The following is a 25,867-nucleotide window of genomic DNA, read 5'->3' on the forward strand; positions in this document are numbered from 1 at the left end:
ATTTTGCAGGGGAAAAAAAAGTAATATAACTTAATATATTACATATTACTCTTGATTCCAAGTAATAAGTAATATAATATTATTACTTTTCCCAAGGAGTAATAAGTAATAAGTAACGATTACTCTCCTAAGTAATATTGCCCAACACTGATCACGAGTGTCTTTTTTTATCACGATAAACGATAATATCGCTTTACGTCCCATCCCTACAGTGTGCTGGTTAAATACTACAGTACAGTGGTTTTCAACCCTTTTCATATCAAGGACCATTTTCCTCTACATTCTCTAAGATGTTAAACAATAATTTAACTATTGCGAGCACAACATGAAACGAAACGGAGCCGCAAGGGTCTATTTAGTTTTATTTTACACTCTCAAGAGTTAAAGAGGTGGTGCCATAGTGTTGTACCTTTTCTGGTTTTCATGTGTCTAGGAGGTTGACAGTATTTCATTAGACCCCCTGGTGTGGTTGTTATGAGCAATTATGCATTCCCTTTGTATTTGTACTACAGCAGTGGTTGATAACCACTGCTGTAGTTGCCTGGTTAATAAACAGACTCTATCACACACAAACCACGGAGTGGTGTTGTGCGGTCTGGTTTATTAAGGGGCTCTACCCTTTTTTGAACTGAAGCCTCTTTAGCCCAGCACCCACCAGTCATTGTGCGTTACGCAAGTTCCCTTTTAAATAAAGACATGTTCACAGTTAATTAAATGGTTAGATGGTGTTTATAATGGCAGATGTACTGTAGTCTTTTATTTGTCGTTTGTTCAAACACACCAACAAACATCAAAGTCTCAAACATGAGAGAAATCACACTGTTGTCTGATATATTTACCTTAGAACCCTGAGCTGGGAAGGCCTCTTCAAAATCAGCTAGGATCTGAGTGCCCAACTCACTCTGTGCCGCTTTCACTCTACACAGAATAGAGAGAACAAATGACTGATCGTCACTGACAGGTTCCCAAACCTTTTAGCTCAAGACCCAAAAGAGAAATTAGATGTTTGCTTGGGACCCAAACTAGTGAAAAAAGCACTGAGTGCCGCACTGCGAGCTTGTAGATCTGCTATTTTTGAAAAATCATGAAAATGTGTGCAAATCTTTGAATGTATATATACAGGTATATTAATCTTTGCTTCTGGGGGGTCCCTGGAACAAAATATTTTCTGTGGTCAAAAACATATAATTCTAGGGGTCCTTGACATGGAAAGACTTTGAGCACCACAGATAAAGAAACATAGGTTTTTCAGAAAACCATTAGGATTTAGAATGGGTTAAAGGGGCTCAATCAAACATGGAGAGCAGCCACAGTTCCATGGGCAGAGTGGCCATGGTCTGGAAACCAGAAGGTCCCTGGTTCATCCCCCAGCCCAGTCTGTGTGTCAAAGTGTCAAGACACTTAACACATAACTGCTCCCCGGGCGCTGTATTAATGGCACTCACTATAGAACCATCTGTGTGTGTGTGTGTGTGTGTGTGTGTGTGTGTGTGTGTGTGTGTGTGTGTGTGTGTGTGTGTGTGTGTGTGTGTGTGTGTGTGTGTGTGTGTGTGTGTGTCTGCATGAAAGCAACCCCTGAAGATGACAGGGAAGCTCAACGACAATCTCATATCTTTCACGTGATGAAGCCCTATCTACAGTATTATATGCTGCAGGCCCATGAAGGCATCCTGGCCCCTGGCATCCGGACCCAGGGTTAAACCAGGACCCGTCCCTGGAGCTGGGAGAAGTGTCCAGAGTAAACAGGAGAGGGCGGGCAGATAGCCCTGCAGATGGATGCCAAGTGCTTGGCAGAGGTTACTGCCCCTATCTCTTGTTCGTTCTCCGGGCTTACGGGCTAATGTGGTTTCGCCTGAACCTTTCATTCTTCCTTCCAATCGTCAACTCAATCTGTCTGACCTTTTCTATCTTGCCTGCTCCGTTTGTCTCCCTGTCTGTGTGTACTCTGTCTGCTTTTGATGTCTTCGTGCACTGTTGCAGTCAAGCCTGACTCTGACCGAGTTGCACGTAGTTGTGTGCCGGTGAAAATCTACGATATTATCGCGATAATCAAAATCCATTATCGTGGGGCAGAACATTTGCCAACGCATTGTGAGTAGGGATGTCACCGAATAATCGATTTTCGAATATTCGTTCGATTAATCAATATTCGATTTTAATATTTCATAATCGAAAATCGAAAAGATATTAATATATATATATTTTTTTTTATACTATTTTTTGGCTTAGTTAGTTTCAACCAAAATATAGAATATAGGCTAACAATAGTATTAATGATAATAGTAAATGGCCATTGATTTATTATTCACACCAGCACCAACTGTAAACTGTGTAGACAGAGTGAAGAAGCACAGCAGAGTGGCAGCTGCCTGCTACACACTCCCCTCCCCCCCTGTCTCAGACACAGGTGTGATTGATTCAGGCTTGATTGTTTGGTACTTGGTGGCCATCATCAAAGAAAAGGGAAAACAGCGTCCTCTGTATTGTAAAGCATCACAGAATCTGTTCTTGAGAGATTAGGTGAACAGTACACTGGCACACTAAAAAGAAAGATGAAGAGTAGTAGTTAGGCTACCAATTACCTGAAGAGCCATGTTGTACATATGTAAATGTGCATTGAAATCCAGTAAAAAAAAAAAAAGAAAAACAGAAGAATTTTTTTTTTTTTTTTATAAAATAATAATAATAATAATTAATTATCGATTTTCGAATAATATTCGATTATTGCTATAGAATAATCGATTTTGATAAAGGTCCATTTTTGACATCCCTAGTTGTGAGCTTGTAGATCGGCTATTTTCTGGCAAAGACATTTGATAGAGAGTGAAAAAAGACTCTATCAAGTACGTATATTATAAATACGTTTTAGCAATTATAGAGGGTTTAAGTGGTATCGGATATGCAGCTTTGCAAATACAAGGTGAATTGATCCCAGTGCATGACGGAGGACGACATCATGATAAATTAAATCTTCACAATACGATTACCGTGAGTGTTTTTCATCACGATAAACGATAATATCGCTTATTGTCCCATCCCTAGTCGTGAGCGTTGTAGATCAGATATTTTCGTTGTGCAACAAGTAACAGCGTGCAACTAAATATACATATACATTTGTCTCAGCCTCCCCCGAGTTTCTTCTCGTTGAACATACTTGCTACTTGATATTTACAACGCTGCCTTGCGAACGCGTAGCTTTCTTTTCCTGTGCTCCCTAGCGCTCCGTGTTCTCCCATCATCTGTTCCTCCAGAGGACTCAGTTCTTCCATGCAGCTGTTACGTGGTTCGAAGAAAAAATAAAAAAGAGACGTCTGCCACACCTCAGTCAAAACAAAGAGGAGAATTCGGGGGTCAGGGTTGCTCTGAACCTGCGCATGGAGCTGGCCAGATTGTCCTCATTTGATTCCAGTATTATCAGGAAAATATTAATGTGGGGGCGGGTGAGTTGTGGGAAAGCCCGATGCATCAGTAGTACACTTTGTTTCCAGCAATGCTGCCTGTTTGCTAACAAAGTATTTGTTTCAGAGGTTCTATTCGCTGTAAACACAGGCCTAGGGCTACTAACATACACACACACACATGCCGAGACAGACCACATGTATTTCTTCCTAGTCACACTCACCACCTAAATATGAATCTTTGTTAGTCCAAGTTCCAAGCACGCAGGTTTTTAAAGACCACTCATTTTATGAACACTCCTTATAATAATACACAGAAAGGTGTGTGTGTGTGTGTGTGTGTGTGTGTGTGTGCGTGCGTGCGTGAGTGAGTGAGTGAGTGAGTGAGTGAGTGATTGAGATGTTTGCACAAATGCAGACGATATGGGCTCAAAACAGGTCCTAATTCAGTATGTGTGTGTGTGTGTGTGTGTGTGTGTGTGTGTGTGTGTGTGTGTGTGTGTGTGTGTGTGTGTGTGTGTGTCTGTGAACAGGATGCAAGAATAAGTCTAAGACTGCACCAATAGGCCTACATACTCTAACCACCTGTCCACAGTTCAGATGACAAGTTGTAGAATAGTGCTGCTGTGTGACTGCACCAGCGCTTAAGCCAGCCTGTGAATAGTAGCTGCAGCATAACCAGCAAAGTGCTCAAGTATCCTTAAGCTAAACGCTGATCCCTCCCGACTGCTCCAGGGACTGGGAAGGAATCCTCTGCAAGTACACTAATCCACTTAATGCTGCAATACAGACATTATTTTACTGGATAAATCGTTATTTTAACTAATCTGTCTGATCAAAGAGCAAAAATGCGGTGGTTGGAGGTGGTCTTTCCACTCTTCAATTGGTGTTGAGTAGGAAACACACTTGGTTTCCCACTCGGGAGAACAGGGTTCAGATCCCAGATAAGACAAAGAACCTAGACTGCTTATATCATACATCGGCAACTGCGGGCCCGGGGGCCACATAAGGAATACTGACATATCATTGATTTCAACAGTTACAATTCCAAACATGCAAACATGACCACTTTAACTAATTCAGACTATATTAGTTAAGTTTGCGTAATGAGTAATGACTAGTAGTATTAAAAAGTTAATGTCTTTTTTATGTCCAATGTATTTGTATTTAAGTTCATAAAGTTAACATAAGTATAACTAAATGCATTTGAAATTAAATACAAATTAAAAATGTCAGGATCCCAATTCAAAAATAGCAAAAAATAATTCAGGATTCCAATTCAAAAATAGCAAATATTGCAGATCTACAAGCTCAAAACGCATCACACTGTGACAAGTTGTGAGCTTGTAGATCGACTACTTTTGCTACTTCTTTCGTTTATGCTCAAAAGTATATGCATTGTGGCCCTCTGGAGCGAGTGTGGAAATACAGTGGCCCTCTCTATCATCGAAGCTGACCACCCCTGGCATTATATTGATAACCACATTCGCAAAGGCTTTGTGGTGTGAGTGTGTGTGTGTGCGTGCGTGCGTGCGTGCTTGCGTGTGTGCGTGCGTGCGTGCATGCGCTTGTGCTGTGTATTAGTTACCTCTCAGAGAGCTGTCTGATCTGAGGGATGCCCATGTACTTGTGGAAGTGTTCCAGTACATTCACCACTCCCTGCAACAGGTTGGCAACCTCACCATACTGCCTCTTCCTCGTCATGGCCCTGGAACACACACAATTTCAGAACATCACAAATGTCATTTTAAAATGTTGAAAATGTAGGTTTGTCAAAATACGTCCGGCCGGGACTGTTAACAGCTTAATAAAGACATTATAATTATTTTTAACTGTGTTATTTTGGTGCAAGTGGCAGACAACAGTGAATAGGGAGGTTATCAATTCGTTTTTTTTAAGTGGTTACGGTTACTGTGAAAAAAAGAAGTGAAGGATTATATGAAACAGTTACACAGTAGGACTTAAATGAAAACACTGTAGTTTGGGCAAGCCATTATAGGCCAAAAACAATTGGCAGATCTACAAGCTACGAGCGATGGAAGCTTTTAGCTCAAACTAGTTCTAAAATCATTTCAAATTAACTTTGTGGTGAAGTGGCTCAGTGGTTAAAAGCACAACCCTGCACCAGGGATGGCTCTAGCCCCACAGATGGCAATCGAGAGCAGTGGTTCCCACATTTTTTGGCTAATAAACAAAACGGAAAATAGATTTTTGCCCGGGACCCAAACTAGTGATAATAGCAGATCTAGAAGCTCACAAGGTGTGGCTTCGCGACAGTGGGGAAGGCAGTGGTTCCCAAACTTCAGGTCGAGACCCAAACTAGTGAAAATAGTCTATAAGAATATAATCTCTCGAGACAGCCTCAGAGAACGCTAGAGAGGCCGACCGATAGGTGTCGCCCTTTCTTCTTTGACGATGCGTTCCCAGATTGATAAGAATATAATCTACAAGCGCACTACATTTGTTTCTAATTCATGGAATGTCATTGATTCTTTTTTTTATTATTTTTTCTTTTTTCATGAAATTATTTTTTAAAAATCATAGATTTTGTTTGATGTTATTCATGGAAAATGTTGAACTTTTTTATTTTCTTAATGTTTTGTAAAAATGTTTTGACATTTACTCGCGACCCATTAGTCTGGGTCGCGAGTAAATCCACCCACGCATGTGCAGGTGGTTCCGGGTGGAAGCAGTGATACCCACTCTAAGGAGTCCACCCCTCCTGCCAGCATGTGCAGGTGGTTCAGGGTGGTGATGGAGGTGGTGAGGTGGCGCTTGGCGTGGTCCAGCTGCTTGATGTCTCTCGTTATCTCCTTGACCTGAGGAGCAAAAGGACAGGGAGAGAAAGGGGAGGAGAACGAGAGCCAACAAAGGGACAAAAGGCAGGAGATGGAGGTTGAAGATAAAGAGATGGGAGAGGGATGGACAGAATAGGCCAGGGAGATGATTAACAAACAGGAGAGAGATAGTGACACAGAGAGAGAGAGAGAGAGAGAGAGAGAGAGAGAGAGAGATTCATTACCAGGAGGCAGAGTTGGAGAAAGAGAGGAAAAGGAAATAGGAGAAAAACACACCCATTGGTTTGAGAAATAATTGCTTAAGCATGCCTGTTGAGGGAGGGGTCCACGTGCTACTGCTAAAATCTCACACACACACACACACACACACACACACACACACACACACACACACACACACACACACACACACACACACACACACACACACACACACACACACACACACACACACGAAAGCAGAGAACAATGTGTATTGTTAGATTCTTTCCTTTATCAACACACAAACACACCCATTCACACACACGCACCACATGGAAGGTGCATTACCTTGACAAATATATAAATTCTCCCCACTGCCCCCTACTGCAACAGTTGTGTGTGTGTGTGTGTGTGCGTGCGTGCGTGCGTGTGTGCGTGCGTGCGTGTGTATGCACTTGTGCACGCTTACCATTTGTTCAGACTTCTCAGCCTTGTCCTTGATGTCTTTAATTTTGCCAAAGAGCTGTTGGATGGCGATCTGGGCCTCCTCCAGAGCCTGTCCAAAACAAACAGACAAGTTCTCAGCAATAAAGAGAAAGAGACAGAGACAGAGAGAAAGACAAAAGGGGCAAGAACATGATACAGAAGAAACAGATAAAAGAGAACAGTAGAATATGGCCAGATGGCATTCATAAGTGAGATAGTCTCTCCCTTGTGAATGTGAACAGCAGAACGACCTCACGCCGACGGGGACGGCATTGTTTGCTTTGCCCCAAATTCTTTCATTTTCTTTGATGAATGAACAATATCCGTTCTAGGACAGCAATGTGACCAGTTGGAATAGCTACGTTCCAGCTGCCCACCTTATCAGTGCTATATCACAGCAGAGAGAGAGAGAGAGAGAGAGAGAGAGAGAGAGAGAGAGAAGAAAGACTGAGATGGGACTGTCAATGAATAATCAATATTTAAACCTATAGTCGAATATTCAAAATCCATGAATGTTTGAATGTGAAAATTAAGGTTCTAATAAAATAAAAATAAAATAAAACAAGTTTTCAAGAGATCCTGGGCCCCGGTAACCTTGCTCAGCAGCTGGCCTTGCAAGGAAGCAGAGCTATCGGTTTGCAGACTGCTCCAGTTAAGAGTTAGACAGACAACCCCGCAATGGCATCCACAATGCACACGGGAATGACACATCACTTTAATTGATCCAAAATGATAATGTAGGTCAAGCTGAACTGGGGGATCCATTTGGTAACTTGATGGGAGAAGTTCACAGCCAGACTCCAGGGACTACTGATCTAAGAACTCAGTACAGAGTTGTCCCTCAGGGTAAAACTTCCTTGTTGTCACATGTATACCTTAATTTTATGCAAACAAAAGAATATAACAGAAGTGCAGGTGGGCTATAATATAACTAGTCTGACTGAATAGATTGCTTGTACTTATATATTTGATTTCTCGTTACATGTAAAAGGAAAATATTGTTTCCATCACAACTCATCTCTTGGTGCTATGCATGTCTGTTCTCTGTAAAACATCAATAAAAGCCTGCGCGGCTCAACAGAGAGAGAGAGAGAGAGAGAGAGAGAGAGAGAGAGAGAGAGAGAGAGATCGCCGTGGTCTTCAAATGAAGGTTTACAGCATACAATATTTTATTATATTAAAAGTAGCTGTGTTTGAAATTCTTGTTTTCATGGAGAGTAATTTGAACGATAATCTTTTTTGACAATTTTGACAGCCCTAGACTGAGAAGAGGACAGAAGGGGGGAAACCACACAGCATGACTTGATCAAACACCTTGAAAAAGATCTCAGGGATGAGAAACCTCTCCCACAGTTTACTCTCACATTCCATTCGGAGCGGGGTTTTCATCGTCTGGCATCGGGACCATTTGGAAAATGACCCCCGCCACTAATGCTCCATTCTCAGCTGCAGAATGGGAGCCATGACCAGCTCCCACTAATTGGCTGACTAATTGACAGACTAGCTAGATATCAGATAGCAGTAACTTGTTAGATGACACATGTGCTGTGTTTGTGTGTCTGAAATCACTCACTCCTTCCCTACTACCTTTAGGGAGGTCTATGTAGTAAGTACAGCAGGAGTGTTCCACGTTTCCAGGCCAAGGACCCCTTAGTTGAGAGAGAGAGAGATGAAACAGGGACCCCCACTACCTTTTCAGAGATTCCATATACCCCTATTTTCCGGACTATAAGGCGCACTTAAAAGCCTTTAATTTTCTCAAAAAACTACAGTGTGCCTTATAGTCCAGTGCGCCTTATATATGGATCATTCATTGACATTCCCTTTAGCACAACTCCATCTGTTGGATGCATAACACAATGGTAGCGTCTATTATGTGCGCCTTATAGTCCGGTGCGCCTTATATATGAAAACAGTTCGAAAATAGACCATTCATTGACAGTGCGCCTTATAGTCCGGTGCGCCTTATAGTCCGGAAAATACTGTAGTTTCATCGTTTGACAGCACAGTCATCAGTGTGTTTTGGATTCATGTCAATTTGTGTTTTCAGATATTCAACCAGTTGAAGTGCATCAATACTTAATAAACTTACTTGACCTCTCACTCTGTACTTAAGTCTGCTCTTTTTCCCCTCTACACCAGACCCCCTGTTGAAGACCCTTGAAGTAGACTATAGTCAACATAAAAAACCCAACACATTTCATGATGTCATTGTTGTCACACAATTAAAACATGCCAGATCAATTTGTATTTCAGTGCAATGCATAAACATGTACTGTACCACACTTTTCAAGATTCATCGTGGGATAAAATGTGTCCACTATAGGGTAAAGGGTATAATAATGATGACTACCGTATGCATTCGGACACCACTACAAAACTATGTAGTTCAGTGTATAGTGAGGAGGGAGTGACGCATGTCATTATGGGCGAAATAAATACATGTAAAAACATATATATTTTAAACATATATTTGCAAGTATATGGACATGAGCGGTTAAACATAATATATGCCATGCCAGGAGCTAGTTTAGATAGTTTATGTACTATTCTAATATTTCCCTATCTTCTCACAGCTGTTCTTTGATGGTCCACTCCAGAGCAGGTCTTTGGCATTACATTTCCATACCAATGTAAATGGCAAGAGTTGTCCAAAACCGGTGGCAGTTGTGTGGACTGTGGACATAAGTTTGGCTCTCCTGTTCTTCTTCACTTGCTGCTGGCTCACTCACTCATACAGAATGCTAACAGCCGCCACCAGCTGCCCCAGGAATTTAACACTTTTACAAGCCTCTCAGAAGCACACAGAAGTAGTGCACACCGGCGGAGCAAATGCACACGCACGCATGCACACAGCGAAATGAGCAGAAAAACAAATGTTGTTGACAGTTGACACCATTTTTACCCCGTTCTGAAACGTGTGTCCAATAGGATATGTTTTGAGACTGTGGAGTCGTAAGATGTGGAGTTGTAAGATCAATATTAGGCTATATGCACAACAGCGGAGAGAAGTTTGGTATTACCAATAATACTGAATTACTAATGAAGGCTCTGTTCCATTCTGGTCAAACAGAGTCAGGGTGCTGATATTGTGCCATGTTGGCTCACTGGAAACACTCTTCTACACCAGTGGGTCTCAAAGTGTGGGGGTTCCCAATGACCCCTTAAAAAGGTGTGTACCCAATGGTTCCATTTGTACACTCTCAGAGTTATGGGGGTCCTTGAAATAATAGGTTTGAGAACCACTGTGATACGTGAAATGGAACAGAGCCTTCATTAGTATCATTGGTAACACATTTGAAGGAAGAGAAAGAAGAGACCCAACTTCTCTTCAATATGGCTACTGTGAATATAGCCTATTCATACTCCAATCAGTGATTGTTGCTTGCCAAACATAACTCATCTACAAGTTGGGGATGCGGTGTGTTACCTTGCAGATCAGTTCTTTATGCAAGTGACACCATCGTACTAAAGAGTGAGACATTACAGTCCGTAGTACTATATAGTAATATAAGAACCCCCCCCCCTCTCCTGCATAGTAGGGGATAAAAACAACAGTAAAGAGATTGAATGTAATTAAGTAGGACAGATGCTCTAACACAGTGCTTAAGGTGAGGATTAAAGTGTCTGTAAAGCATTAATTACAGTATTTTCTGGACTATAAGGCGCACCTGACTATAAGGCGCACTGTCAATGAATGGTCTATTTTCAAACTGTTTTCATATATAAGGCGCACCTGACTATAAGGCGCACATAATAGACGCTTATGCATCCAACAGATGGAGCTGTGCTAAAGGGAATGTCAATGTCAATGAATGATCCATATATAAGGCGCACTGGACTATAAGGCGCACTGTAGTTTTTTGCGAAAATTAAAGGCTTTTAAGTGCGCCTTATAGTCCGGAAAATACGGTATATGTAACAATGATGTATTCTCAATTCGTCACATCACAGAATAATAATGTGTTATTATATGTTATATAACCAACCAGCCAAATTTGAATGGTTAACCCTACCAGTGCCAGCCCCTAGATGGCACCAAAGAATGCCAAGCTTTCTCCCATCGGCGAGCGCATTAGCATCCGGGGACTCACGTTGCAGTGACGCGCGTGCTCACGTTCGTGCACGTCATGGAAAGGTCCCGGATGAAAATGGCTACAGAATAGCTATTAGCATTTTGTCATTTAAAAGATCATTTTTAGGCGATTTCGCCGTAAATAAACCTCGCACCACATCCCTAAAAACACAATGCAGAGATATGGGCCTCCAAAGATGTGGTTTTTCATTGGATTCGGCGGCGATTCGCGGCAACGTTCGCGGCTAACGGCCGGCCGGGGGGCGGCCGGATTTCGAACACTGGATTGAAAATTTAGGCCCAGGCTTCAGAAGGCCTCGGATCATTTTATTCATTTCATTAAAAAAGCCGAACATGTTCGGGATAGGCACACTGGACGTCGTTCCGGAAGCTGAACATTCGGTGAACATTGGGGGGCTCAAAAATGTATTTTAAACCATTTTTAATGGAATATATCGTCGGACCATGTAAAATGGCTAGCTGGCTAGCGTAGGACGAGCCAGGACCACCCACGACTCTACAAGCAGCTCAGGGTAAGTCAATTAATAAAAAAAAAATTGTATTGGATTGAAATAAAGCCGAACATGTTCGGGATAGGCACAGAATGAGTTAAAAGCAATGCCAAGTTTAGAAAATTAAGCTTAAAAAAACACATGCAGTCTTCTGTCTCCAGTCCGTTCTCTCTGCCTATTATGCTGGGGGTGCATGCTTCCGCCGAATCTGGCTATTATTTGTATTTATTTAGTTCCCAGGATGCACCTTGGATTACAGGGAATGTGTAGTTGTTTACCCACTTAATTGAAAATGGGAATGCGTAATGGCTGTTTGTTTTCACTACTCCCTCTGATGCCTCAAAACTGTTCACAACATTAAAGAAAAGAGAGAAAAACTAACTGACTGGCTGACGGCACTACAAAATATTGGAATCGGTCTTGCAAAATCATTATTGGACAACCTCTACTTGATTGCACAGATGAATTGTAAAAATGGATGAACTGGTGAATCAAGTCTGTGTCCGTGGAGAACTGGGAGGCATGTATTATTTACAACCTCTCGGTCTCATCAATGCAAACGTTTTTAAATCTGAGAGTACCCTGGAAGGTAGGGAGTGACTACGTATCTTTACGGAGGACACTGGCCTTGAGATTAATCTCAGTGCAACAACGTGCTCATATTATTGGCAGGAAACAGTACTTGTGCAGGCCTAGCTGATTCAGTCTGGCTGGCTTCCTTGCACTCATTTCCTGCATTTAGCCTTGAGAACAACGAGGGACCACTGCCCAGCATGCGTCCTCATGCCTGAGATGCTATCTGTTCTCACACACACACACACACACACACACACACACACACACACACACACACACACACACACACACACACACACACACACACACACACACACACACACACACACACACACACACACAGAGTATCCATCCGAAACAATAAACCACGTTCCACAGCACACGTACTCTGTTAAGAGAATTTTAGAAACAGGGGTGTGGAGCTTCCTTTTACTGAAAGGCAAACTGACGGCCCATTCATTCTCGCGCGCCATGAGGCGCACCAAAAAAAAGGCGATCTCCAAGCTCACACCGGCGCACAACCAACTATAAATCAGGCATACAGTAAGCCTGTGATGGCCTCATATTAGCAGACTCATTCACATTGGGATTAAACGCAAGAGACAGACATTCTGTCTCCGTAGTAAACTATTATAAACTCAAACAAACTCTCATAAAACGTAACGCACACAGAAGAAACGGCTTTGGTTCCTCTCAAATAAATGTAGGATTTACTTTTGATTCAGAATAATTATTATAATTTTTTTAATCTATTTTATTTGATCATCGTCCAGAGGAGAACATGTCATGCTACATGCCACTTTCCATCTGCTATATACTGTAGTGTAGGATATAGTGATTCCTGCATAGCCAAACAACTATTCCACAATCTCTGAATGTTATATAGTCTAGAACACACATCCTGAAAGCAGTCATTTCCATTCACAAAGATATATTTTAAAATATCTTAAAATTTTATTTCATAGGGTTAGGATTCTTTTGATTTATATTAGGGCACATTTGCGTGACAGAAGCGGGGAGAAGGCGTCAATTCCGCTTTATCCTTGGATCATTGTCAGAGCTTCCATTGCTCCAGACCCTATATGATGGAAGCATTTGAAAATTGTGGAGGCAACAGACTGGCTCGCGAGACTATGTCTGTAGGTAGGCTAAGGCTATAAAGGTAACCGCACAGATTTGGCCATGATTTGCCGTCGGAAAGCATCTGCTGCCGACAGGGAGAGGTGGTCGGCAAGAGACGTTTGCTATCAACAGGGCTGTCGGAAACCTGTAGATGAAAAACTGAACAAGCTCGTTTTTTGCCATCGGTGGTGATGTGGTGAACTGTAAATCCTCCACTGTAGAATGGACCTCTAGTCTGCTACAGTGCAGAAGCAAGCCTAAATACGCCAGCGACATTTTCCCATCGCACATTTGAACTAAATACCATATTCTCAATCTCAACTCTCAGTTCCTATACATAACGACTCCAAAGCAAAGCTAGCTAGGGCTGTTTGAAACAAGTGAATAGGTGAAACAAGCGTCCAGGTCTATGAAAATAAGCCCAAAAGAAGCGTGTCTCCACTTTTGACACTTGCATTTTCCCTTAATTACAGAGGTACTACACTTTGGGACAAGTACTCTACAGGTATACAACTTTCTTCACTTAATTAAGACAAGAACAAATTGAAGGATGTTATGATGATTGACAAGGTCATTTAATGTCAAATTCTTTATCACACATTCTCTGGTAACTTTTTCCTCCATTTCCTGTTTGCTTGGTTGTTATGGATAATCAGGTTCTTCAACCATGTTCTAGATTTAGATTTTTATACTGCAATCATTTTATTTGCTAAATGCCAATTCTACATTTTCATAGTTTGTTGTTAACAAATCATGTTCTATTAGTATTTTACATGAGTAGAGGCCTCGCGTAAGCCCTTTGGGCTTCTTGCCTCCTCCTGGCACTTTTCTTTTTCTATTTTGTGTACTGTTTCTTTGTGCTAAATAAACCTAACATACCTTCAGGGGTCTACTACTTCCTGTTCACCAAAAAAAAAAAAAACACACATCAAAGGCTCTGACACAGCATGCGTCAGAGACGGACGCGTGTCAACTCATAAACACACACCCATTGTTTACAACGGCTGGAGCCACACTGGAGGCATCAAGTGGACACGTCAAAACCTGTTGACACAACTTTCAGAGAGAGAAGGAGTGAATGGAACTACTGATAATATGTTTTAGAATTTATATGGTTTTCTTTTGAAGAGAGGCTTTTGGCATTCAGCATATCTCTAAAGCGTTAACTCATACCCTACCAAAAAAGACGTTTTCTATAATAAAAACGTCTTTTTAACTATGGACCTCCCTGCCAGACGTCTTCTGGACGTCTTTTTTTTTTTTTATAATATATATATTTTTTTTTTGAAAAATTGTTTTTGAAAAAAAATAAATTTGGACCTCCAACAGTGTACTAGCCATGATCGCGATCGCGAAATTGCATGTTTAACCCCCATACCAACCCCATCTTTCAAACATGGCAGCCATGTTTGTTTACATTTGAAGAAAACATAAGGGCTGCCTTCTCCTGAATGCCTGAACGGATTTCCAAGCGGATTTTTTTGTTTGAAAGCTGTGAAAATCATGCACATGCATAGTGCATGATCTGTGCACGAATGTGTGCACCAGCGTGCACACTATTTTTTTAACCCTTTGTTGGCGAACCGGCAATATAAGAGGTCCCACTTTAAAGCTATACTGTGTAAGTTGCTCAACTAGTGATCAGTAGCGGTATTGCTTTTTTTGGCCGTTTTTCGGCCAGAGTCGTCGCGGACCACCGCCGCGGAACACCGGAGCGGCGCCGCAAACCACGGCGACCGATAGTAATCCGTGGAGGGGTAGAACGCATGGTAGAAGTAATTTTCTGGCCAGGATTTGTGGATTAAGAGGTTAAAATCCTTCACCATGGTAAACACTGTAGCCAAGCGGAGGCGCTTCCTGGAGACCAGAGCAGATAAGCTGTGATTGGCCGGTAGTGTACCATGTGTGCATGATCGGCGATGTGATTGGGCAACGTATACACAACGTATACAGATGATGCAGATTACGTCATTTTGGCGCGAAATCCCGCCCCTGTCACTGCTAAGAAGAAAACATATAAAGAGAAGGCTTCAGAAGCTGAAAATAACGGAGTGGGTGTTCTAAAACTTTAGCGATTTAACAGTTAGGACAATTTTAAGATTTGTTTTATAAAAAAAGTTACATGGTACAACTTTAAATATGGCACTGAAGAAGTTAATATGAAAGTTTACCACCAAAATGTGGTTTTCAGACTAGCACCAGGCACGAAGCGAACACGTTATTCATAGTTAAAAAAAAAAAAAAATAAATTAATTGTTGCCATGAAATTATGGCTGTGTCATGATGTGCGCTTACCCACCTGATCTTGAATAGTTTTCATGAATTCAAACCCTAATCCAACCTTTTTTCATTGCCAATATTATATGTCTCATGGACACACAAAAGTAGGTGTGGCCTATGTTATGGCCAAGGAGTCATTTTAACTGAAAACTAATGGTTGGAATGGATTCAGCAGCCCCAAAATACCCAAATTACACACCTTATACGTTCATATTGGCCATTTTCTATTTTTCCCCCTTTAATCCCAGGCCCTTGGGATACCCAATAACTTTGATTGGCTCCCACAAAGTATGTCAAGGGAGTTGGGTTTGACAAAGTTCAGAGGTGATAGTAGACACCTTTATGAACACATTTGTGAAGAAAGCTAGTGATTTAGATTTAGTTCCCAGATTGGTCTAGCAATAGGCTAACTTTCCCTTACTAGATCGTCAGTGTATTTTTGATTCATGTCAATTTGTGTTTTCAGATATTTAACCACTTGAACCGTCAATCAAATCAAATCAAATCAAATCAAATCAAATACTTAATAAACTTGACCTTTCACTCTGTACTTAGTCTGCTCTTTTTCCCCTCTACACCAAAGCTCTTTGCCGAAAATAGCCGATCTACAAGCTCACACCGCCTCGCAGCAAAAGGCGTTGTGAGCTTGTAGATCTGCTATTTTTGTCTAAAGTTCTCAGAATATTGACACTAGGGTTCAAGTGGTTAATATAAAAAAGTAGAAAAAAAAACTTTCTATTGCACAAAGATTTGGAGGACCCCCTGTAGTAAGTCTGAGGAACCCCTAGGGGTCCCGGACCCCCTGTTGAAGACCCCTGTTCTAGTACATGTGAGAAACAGCAAATCCAGGTCTAACTAAACATTCTGGTATTTCTAGGGGGAAACATTTATGTTCAACCAATTTAACTGGCAGTACAACAGTCTGTTACCACTACCCACACATCAGAAAGGCGCATTCCTCTGTGGGAACTGCCTGCCCACTGCTGCAGCATGACTGCTTGGATGACAGACTCCACAACAGACTGAAAAACGACAGGGAATTCCTTCAGAACTCTTTATCCCCATCTTTTCATCTCTCCAGCTTTTATTACCACAGTTTTCTGCGCACACCCACGCCCTCCCGATAACTGGGTGTTACCCAGAGGATTTCGCACGGTTAGCGAGATAAGTTAACACAAGATAAATTGCTGTAGCGTAAACTCAACTCTTTCATCCTTATCCTGCCTCCGCCGCCTTCCTCAAAAAGACGAATATCCATTTCCTCCCCTTTCCATCTGCAGAAAGGGATGTTTTCCTAAGAAATGTCGGGACCAGCTCAAGTCTGTGGGATTTGGAATGGCAAGCTTAATATTATTGTGTGTAATGCCATGGGCCTGGAGGTGGGGCAGCGCCGCGGGGGGAAGGAGGTTAGAGCATTAATGTCACGAGCCTGGAGGTGGGGTGGAGACGCGGGGGAAGGGGGCTAGAACGTTCCGCTACCAAACAGTAGCAGACTGCAAGAGAAAGGCCCAACAGACTAGACACACTGACGACAACTTGCGCCTAATCCACTAAACTGGTCGGAACACACGCGCACACACACACACACACACACACAACACACACAACACACACACACACACACACACACACACACACACACACACACACACACACACACACACACACACACACACACACACGCGATTCCAACACGAAAATTAATTAACATGTCAAGACACAAAACCACAGGTTCAAATGGAACCTCGGCATTGAAGGGAAGGGAATCCATTTCATTTCCCAACCCTCTGTTTTCCATAAAGAGGGCAATTTTTAGTTTGAATGGTGGAGAAGATGGGATCTGACTCATCCTGTCCTTTTCCGTGGCAGCAGAACGGAGGGAGAAAAGAGAGGAAGATGAGGAGGGGAGGAACATACTTGTCTGGGTCAGAAGAATCCAGGAGCCCTACCTCCAAATCCAAGTTTAAGGACGACACTTTTAACACTGACTGGTTGATCAATGAGCCCTAATGTTGTCTGTCAGACAGCAGTCAAGTCCCGCACACCAAGCCCTTCCTGCTGTAGTGTTTAACATAACATACTGTACCGATATGTGTTCATTTAACCCATTTAGGCCGATTTGAATAAAGCCTTGTGTTCCCGGCCTGAGGGGGTAATACACTTTAATGTGTATCCGTCCAGAATTTAAGCTGCAATCCTCAAGTTTCATGTCCTACTCAGGATTTGTACACGAGTCTCCTGTGCGGGAGACCACATTTTTATTTCAACCACTCTTCCAAAAGGCAATCCCCACTTGGCCAGGGCAGATATTGTGCTTCAGGCAGTGTAAAAAACTAAACACACACACACACTGCAGAACGAATGAAACTATTGGAACAGTGATATGATTTTCATTATGTTTTTAGCACTGTAGGGTAGGCGTAGTTTGTTATGTCCACCAAGTTGGAAACGAGTGTTGAATGGGGTCCGCAGAGATACAGAAATGGTCTTAAATGGGGATCCATTGCCTAATGCATATCAAACTGGGGGGGCTTGAAATGAAAAAGTTCTGTGGCTTAATGAATAGTGGCTCAGCTCACCTGTCTGCCATCCTGGCCCACATTGGTCTGGCCTCTCACCACAGTCCTGATGTTATCATCCAGACGCCTGTCAGACATGATGACACAGAATTACTGCTCTGGTCATATTAGCTGGAAATAACGGCTGGCATGGGCCTCTATGACAGTCAACTAGTATCTACTCACCGAATCTTCATGCGGATCTTGTTCACCACGTCATCAATATTAGCCAGTGACTGAAGAGAAAACACAAAGAGAAAGTAGGTAAGTGAACATCCCAAGACCACCAAAAGTTATGCCTGCCTAATTTATACTTTGTCATAAATACAACAGGGTAGCTACAACAGGGTTGTCCAAAGTGCGCCACAGGGGGCAAATATGGCTTGCGGCCTCATTCCTAAATTGTATTAAAAATTTTCCCAGAGTAAAGTTTTTCAGGATTCCTTGTTCCCTGCTGTCTCATTCTGAAGGGGTCAAAGAAAGGCTATTTTATTGTATTTTTTTACCTTGCACGTCTAGTTACATTTGATAATGCAAAATAAAGCTGAGCTACAAGCTCACAATGTGTCAAGATGCGATGCATTTTGAGTTTGTAGATCTGCTCATTTGTGCGCGCCAATAGACCGTTTGTCAGCCTTCTGATTGGTCCCTGAGACTCCCTGACTGGCCAACCAGAAAAAAACATTCACTTTTTGCTATCGGGGGTGGAGTTTGTGCAGTGGAGAATATTGAATGTGGCTTTCAACAACTGTCCGCAGTGCGCGACACGGAGATCGGCCGGTACGGTGATAGCGACGGCAAGCGTCAAGCGATCTCGCTCATCATAACGAATAAGCTTCAACAAACTAGTTCACATGTACCTTATCAATGGTCTAAGAGTCACGATTGGGTACATATAATTTAAATGGGCAGAATTACGAAAAGCCAGCCTATTATGTGAGGAGAAACATTCTCTCTGTCCTCTTCCTAGTACCCAAGATGCAATGCGCTTCTCTTTCTATCTCTGATCCAGAGGATTAAACTAATTAAAACATTTATTTTTCGGGGGAAAACTACTGTTTTGCTATGTAATTACTGTACCTTTTTCTTCCCTTTTTATTAATATCACGTAGATGTGTTTTTTGTGGTACTTTATATAGCTGTAATGAGGCTATGAAGGGAAAAGAAATCCCATCCACTACCACTATAAAAGAATCTGCAAAGAGGATTCTGTCCCACTGGGATTAAACGAATTAAAACATATATTTTCGGGTAAACCCCCTGTTTTGCAATGTAACTACTGTACCTTTGTCTTCCCTTTTTATTAATATCACCTAGGTGTTTTTCCTTTGGTACTTTATATAGCTGTAATGAGGCTATGAAGGGAAAAAAATCCCATCCACTTCCACTATAAAAACAATCTGCCCAGGGTTAATGTCCCATCATAGTAACAGGGCAGAATGGGGCGGGATTTGCAAAAGGGTTTAGTGTGTGTGTGTGTGTGTGTGTGTGTGTGTGTGTGTGTGTGTGTGTGTGTGTGTGTCATGTATATGTCATATATATACCCCTGCCTTGAATGTTGCTGAACTATTCACATTGCTACATAGATTCACCAGACATCAGTTAGATGTCATGCAATAGAGACCAATGATGAGTGCAACAAAAAAGGTAAACAGTGCCCTCTCATGGAGTTAAGTTATATAGCACACCTACAGTACACCTTTCTTTTAGAGTTCTCAACGGGCCTGAAAATTAAGGCCCGGCCCTAACTGGGCCCGAGTGGGCCGACCCGAAGCCCGGCCCGACCCTAACAATTATCATCATTTCTACCACTTTTTCGAGTCACGTGTTCAAATACTGGATTCTGATTGGCTAAATTCCGGAGGTTATGAGAGGACAACTGCCGCAAAGTTGTGTGTCCGAGATCAATGCGCCTCAGTGTACATCCGGGGACTTCAGGACTTCCCCCAACCAACAAATGAAGGTCGCAGCGGTCCTATGTTTACTAACGTGCGTACTATCGTCGCCGATTTATTTGGATCCAATGCAATCCGCCAACTTTAAAGCCCCTTTTCTCTGAACCTATGCCTTTCTGGAAGCGAACAGCCTCTATTTACGGCCGGAACGGTGCTTTTAACTGAAGTTAGCTTAGCTGTAAGCTAGACGCATGGATTACTATGGAGTTGGCGCCATCTGTTGGTGAGTAGAAGATGTTGTTTGTGGAACTATCTGCTGTCTCGCGGAAGTTTTATAGGCAATAATGATTGTAACTTAAGATCCTTGCAAGTTACAACTATGTGTTTTCTTTCATGTATACGGGAAAAAGTGGTAGAAAAGCTATTTACCACTCGGGGTCGGACATTATGCTCTCATAATGTCCTGAGTGCGGACATTATGAGAGCATAATGTCCTCTCACTCGGACACTTGCTTACTTTCGGCCCGAAAACCCGAAAGCCCGAGAGAGAGAGAGAGAAAAAAAAGAAACGTCGCCACTCGCCAGTTGGCAGCACCAGTGTCTCAAATTACAACAGTGAGAGAATGCACATATAATAGTTGGCGAAATGGCAACTTCACGTGTTAAATTGTTCATGAAACATGCAAGGTTCTGCACAAAATGTGCTAACGTTAAATCCCTGTTGTTGTCAACAGTCAATCTCAATCATACAGCTCTCATCCTCTCTCCCCCTGCCGTCGCTGCCTGCGTGATTTATGTTTCGTCCTTTCAACGGTCACGCATCAAACACAGGCAGCTGGCTCGACAGATCTATAAACCCAAAACGTGTTCATCTAGCTTGCATTCTGGGCTTGCAGATATGTTGTTTAGTGCGCGACACGGTCGACACCACCTGACCACCATGCTTAAACATACACAACTCAGGCAACAAGCGGCGCGCTGCGGCTGTAAACCCTTTAATATAAATGCACACAGCAGCAGCAAAGGACACTTGATTAACCAGAAAGCATAATGGAATTATTAATATCTTACCAGAGGAGATGATCGTCTCTATAAGGTAAGAGGATGTCAACGTATGGTGCTTTTAGGTTGATCATGTTGATGTTGTTGTAATACAATCCTCTTAAGTCCTTGTCAATAATATCCAGGTTGGTTCCGCTTTTAAACTAGTTTTCTTGGATTTATACTTATTACAAACTTGTGAAATTCTCTGCTGCCTGCTCTGCTCGAAACTTTCATCGTAGCCGCTCAACACAGAGCTAACGGTGACTCGCTGCTGTGCTGTGAATTTCCGTATATCCAAAGGTTTCGATTGTGACGTCATCACAACAACCAGACTGCTCTATGAAACTGATAGACTATACTTCCGTATGCGTCACCTATTATCCTTGGTCCATTGGTTAGGAACTTAGCCAGGCTGCAGTGCTGCGCTGAAGACAGTCAGACAGCGATATGCGCCTGTTCTCTGTTGCTTGAGTGACGGAGCCCGGGGCCCGGCCCGACTAATTATTATAATTTTTGGGCCCGGCTCGGCCCGATAACGTCGGGTCGGGTCGGGCTCGGGCTGAATTTGAGAACTCTACTTTCTTTCAGTAATAAGTAAAGGGGTAGAAGAAGCCTATGCTGAACAAAAAAAAGGTCTCTTGTGCACATAAAGACATTATGTATGTCTGCTATTATGGGAAATATTTGAAATATATTGAACATTAAATAAAATAATAAAACTCTTCTCTTTTGGGGGTCCCTGGCAGCCAAATAGTACATATCAATTTTGGGGGTCCTTCACATGAAAAAGTTAAGGGAACCACTTCCTCAAGCCTGTCCGTTCAGGATAGTAATCACTAATTAGTACATAGGAGTGAAACATAACTATTGATCATCTTAGCGATTATTTTATCCATTACTTTTTTGAATTACATGTTTAACTGTTGTCCTATAATGACATGCCCAAGGTAGGGATAAATAGTTGATTATCATTTTCCGTTTATAATTGTTTCGACTGATTTGTGCGATGAATCGCTGCGGCCCTAATCGGTAGTAATCTGATGCAGCGAGAGGTTGTCTCTTACCTGTTCAGTGGGGAACAGTGTGTTGATGTATTCCACAGCATTAAAATCTGCTCTGTCCAGTGGATCTTGACTGGGGAAAACCTGTAATGAGTGAGAGAGTGAGAGACAGAGAGACAGAGAGAAAAGAAAATAATATACTTTTAAACACGAGTGTCAGCAGCAGCTGACAATACCATGTATATCAGTTGCCTGACTGCAAGCGTCAGACTTTTCACACAATACGTTTCACTAGGGGGTGGTAATGTGCGGACTGATTTATCAGGCTAGTATATCAGTGGTTCCCAAACTGAGCAGGAACACGTTGGAATGGGCCCCACCACATATGATAGACAATAAATCAAGCTTCAAAAAGAAATTGAAGAAAGCAGTGCTTAGAAAATAAGTTATGTTTAGTTAGTTAGCTTGTTTAATGTTTGAACTGTGTGTAAATTGGATGTCAAATTTTTGTTTATACATGGATGCAATTGCATATAATTAGTGAGAGTAAAAGTAAAATGCTTATGTAATCATTTATAGAATGTGTGAAGAGTAAGACCGAAATCTTCAATCATTTTAGTTTGTTTTGTTTTAACTATGTAATGGTAGAATTCCATTGTATTATGTTTTAATTTGATTGTGAAGTGTGAATGTTTGGACCCTAGGAATAGTAGCATTCCTTCACTGTGGTTAGGACTAATGGGGATCCGTAATAAACAATAAACCCCCAGAGGGGTCCCCAGATGATTAGCTTAGTATGCAACATTGTTTTCTAAATCAACAGTAAACAAACCGACATACAGTATAAAGCGTAGTCTATCTGTACATTTATAAACTCTAAAGTTACAATTTAATGATTTTAAATACCCAAATTGACAAATATTACTCAAGAGAGAGGCAAATATTGTGAAAATACCGTAGCAGATCTACAAGCTCACAACTAACTAACTTTTACTAAAGCAAAACATTTGAGTACTTTTCCCACCACTGTGAAGTGTCCTTGAGCAAGACACTGACTGAACTGAGCTGGTTGTGTGTCTGCCATGGTTTCCGCCACCGGCCCGCCGTGGGTGAATGGGTGAACGTAATGCACATTCTTGTAAAGCACTTTTGATAAAGGCACTATGGGCTACAGTACATATAAATGCACCATGGAATTTACAAGAAACATTATTGCTGTAGTATTACATCCAATAAAAAGCAGTTTTTTGGAAAGTGTTAAGGAGTAGTTCTCCCCCAAAATGACTTTGTTTCTATTTATTAGTCACGCCATGGAGACTTGAGTTGAATAATATTTTGTTGTATTTGTCGCAAGACAAAATGTTGATTTATAGTAAATGTACCCCATTGATTCGGGATGGGGACCCAAATGCATGGCCCTGGATGGGGACACAAGCTTAGAATCAATGGGGGTAAAATGTACTTGACCCTGCCTTGACCGTAAATTTAGTACCCCCATTGATTCTGACCCAAATGCATCTGGGACCAGAATGCGACAAATACACACACACACACACACACACACACACACACACACACACACACACACACACACACACACACACACACACACACACACACACACACACACACACACACACATATAATTGAACACTAGTCTCCTTGGCCTGACAATAATCAATAGAAAGAAAGTCATTTGGGGGTGAACTACTCCTTTAAAGTAGGCTACATTTACTTAAGTGATTTTTTTTGGTACTTGACTTGATTTTTTACATTTTATTCAATACTTTATACTTCCATTCAACTACATTTCAGACAGAAAAGTACTTTCTACTACAATAAATGCATTTGACAGCTTGAATCACTAGTTACTTTTCAGTCAGAGCAGGGACTAATAGGCTACATTTTGCTGGTAATGTAATGCAAGGTGGGGTCTGGGGAACCCCAGGGCTCCTTGATGGGAATTCCAGGGGGTCCCCAGCTAAATGATAGTTTGGAACCAAATGGACCCTTATGGCTATTTAACTCTGAGAGTAACATAGCCTCTCTGAGTTAAATTAAAATTGATTTTACTATATAAAGTGGGGAGAGATACATGCTGTTAAATGGGGTGGGGGTCCGTGGCTTAAAGTGCAAGTCAAATTGGGGGTCCTTGAAAGTAAAAAGGTTGATAATTACTGCTAGAGCTTCTCGTCTTTTGTATATACTGTTTGTTTAGACTTACTGTTTTCTTTTTTTGTTTTTCTTTACATATCTACTGCATACTGCATAGTACTGTGTTCTATTTGTCTGTCATTCAATGTTATATGAGATACTTTAATGGTTTCCAGTGGAAATAAGCTTAGTCTTTTCATGGATCTCCTTTTAGTAGACCTTGTACCAGTTAACTGTACCGTCATGAAACTGTACCTTTTCCTATGCAAACTTCTAATAAAGTCTTCAATCAATCAATCAATCGTAATGGGGTCCCTTGCTAATCAATTTGGGGCCCATTGACATGAAAAGGTTTGAGAACCACTGATGCAATGCCTTTTACTTGTCATCGGGTATTGTTATTGGTACTTGTGTTGGTCTCAATACTGCTTCCTTCCACCTCTGCATTGCTCCCAACAACCTCCTCCACAACTAAACAAACGAACATGAGGAACATCACACAAGACTAAAGCAGAAACGAGACCTCCTGTATGTGATAAGCAAGCATAACGTTACACCTCCAGCTGCCATGACTATAGTGTATCGCTTTAAACGGGGATAAATAAAAACAGTGTGATGTAGTCCATTCTGCAGCCAGCGTGACGTCAACAATGTCCCCGGTCAGTGGATTTGCAATGATCGAATTGTTTATTGTTTTAGCCAAACTGCTAACCGGCATCAAGTGAAATGGAAATGTCCTGGGATACCTGTTCAATGGCTAGCTGCACCTCTGGAGTGAGATGCAGAATAGCCTCAAAATCCTCGGCTAATTCCAATTCTTCCTCCTCCATCATCGTCAAAACAAAACGAGCGACAGCTCCAGCTCCAGCATAGCACTTCCTGGTGAGGAGGCTGCTGGGATATCAAATGACATGGATTGCACTCGAAGAAACAGTGCGCCACCCGGTGGTTAAATATCGAATTACAGTTTTCCATTTAATCTTATAACAAATGTGTGTGCATTCTGTGCAACTGTGCATGGGAGGGGGAAAATGCTGAACTAAAGCCCAACAAATAAGATAGGGAAATATTGGTGACCAGAAAAACACAACAGCAAAACATAAGGAGCATGCTCACTGTGTGTGTCTTAAGGGTTGAACCAGGCCCAAAGGGACCCCTTTCGTGTGAATTTGACGTTTGATGTCAAATTGGCCTTCATGATATTGGGGGATGAACTCTATTAGCTCAAGAACAGATATACAATCAGTGTAATTATATGTCTATATCTAATTTGGCTGATCAGCTGTAAGACTTTTAAACCCATTTTCAGCGAAATTCTTGTACTTAGTTACTGCACTCTCACTGCTCTGCCTTCGTAGGGCTTAATTGTGTGTGTGTGTGTGTGTGTGTGTGTGTGTGTGTGTGTGTGTGTGTGTGTGTGTGCTGCGCGCGCGCGCGCGTGTGTGTGTGTGTGTGTGTGTGTACATGCACATTCCCAGCCAAGCCAAGGAAGAACCCACACATTTCACAAATCGGCCTCATGATGGTGCTACAACACAGTGATTCCCAAATCTTTTAGCTCTAGTCTAGACCCAAAAGAGAAATGTGATGTCTCCCCTGGACCCAAACTGATATACAAGCAAAAGGACTCACGAACAAACTGTATTGGGTTGATGTTAGCAAGTGCAGCAGGCATCGTAGCCTACGTGTGTGCATGTGTGTTTGTGTGTGTGTGTGTGTGTGTGTGTGTGTGTGTGTGTGTGTGCGTGCGTGCGTGCGTGCGTGCGT

General features: G+C 42.0%; 1 protein-coding gene across 2 annotated transcripts in view; it reads right to left on the bottom strand.

Moving 5' to 3' along the window:
• The window catches only part of vps53 (VPS53 subunit of GARP complex), a 50,574-nt gene extending 25,603 nt beyond the window's left edge, over positions 1-24,971 (bottom strand). For both annotated transcript variants that reach the window (XM_080731459.1, XM_080731458.1), the window contains exons 1-8: positions 24,847-24,971; positions 22,010-22,090; positions 18,193-18,242; positions 18,028-18,094; positions 6,867-6,953; positions 6,102-6,217; positions 4,987-5,106; positions 840-918 (exon numbers count right to left, since the gene is read on the bottom strand). In XM_080731459.1, coding sequence (XP_080587585.1) covers positions 840-918; positions 4,987-5,106; positions 6,102-6,217; positions 6,867-6,953; positions 18,028-18,094; positions 18,193-18,242; positions 22,010-22,090; positions 24,847-24,933 — 687 coding nt within the window. In that variant the 5' untranslated portion in view covers positions 24,934-24,971. The remainder of the gene's footprint in view (positions 1-839; positions 919-4,986; positions 5,107-6,101; positions 6,218-6,866; positions 6,954-18,027; positions 18,095-18,192; positions 18,243-22,009; positions 22,091-24,846) is intronic.
• Positions 24,972-25,867: the final 896 nt, after the last annotated feature.

Source organism: Nannobrachium achirus (assembly GCF_963921795.1).
Source record: "Nannobrachium achirus genome assembly, chromosome: 8".
Classification (NCBI taxonomy): domain Eukaryota; kingdom Metazoa; phylum Chordata; class Actinopteri; order Myctophiformes; family Myctophidae; genus Nannobrachium; species Nannobrachium achirus.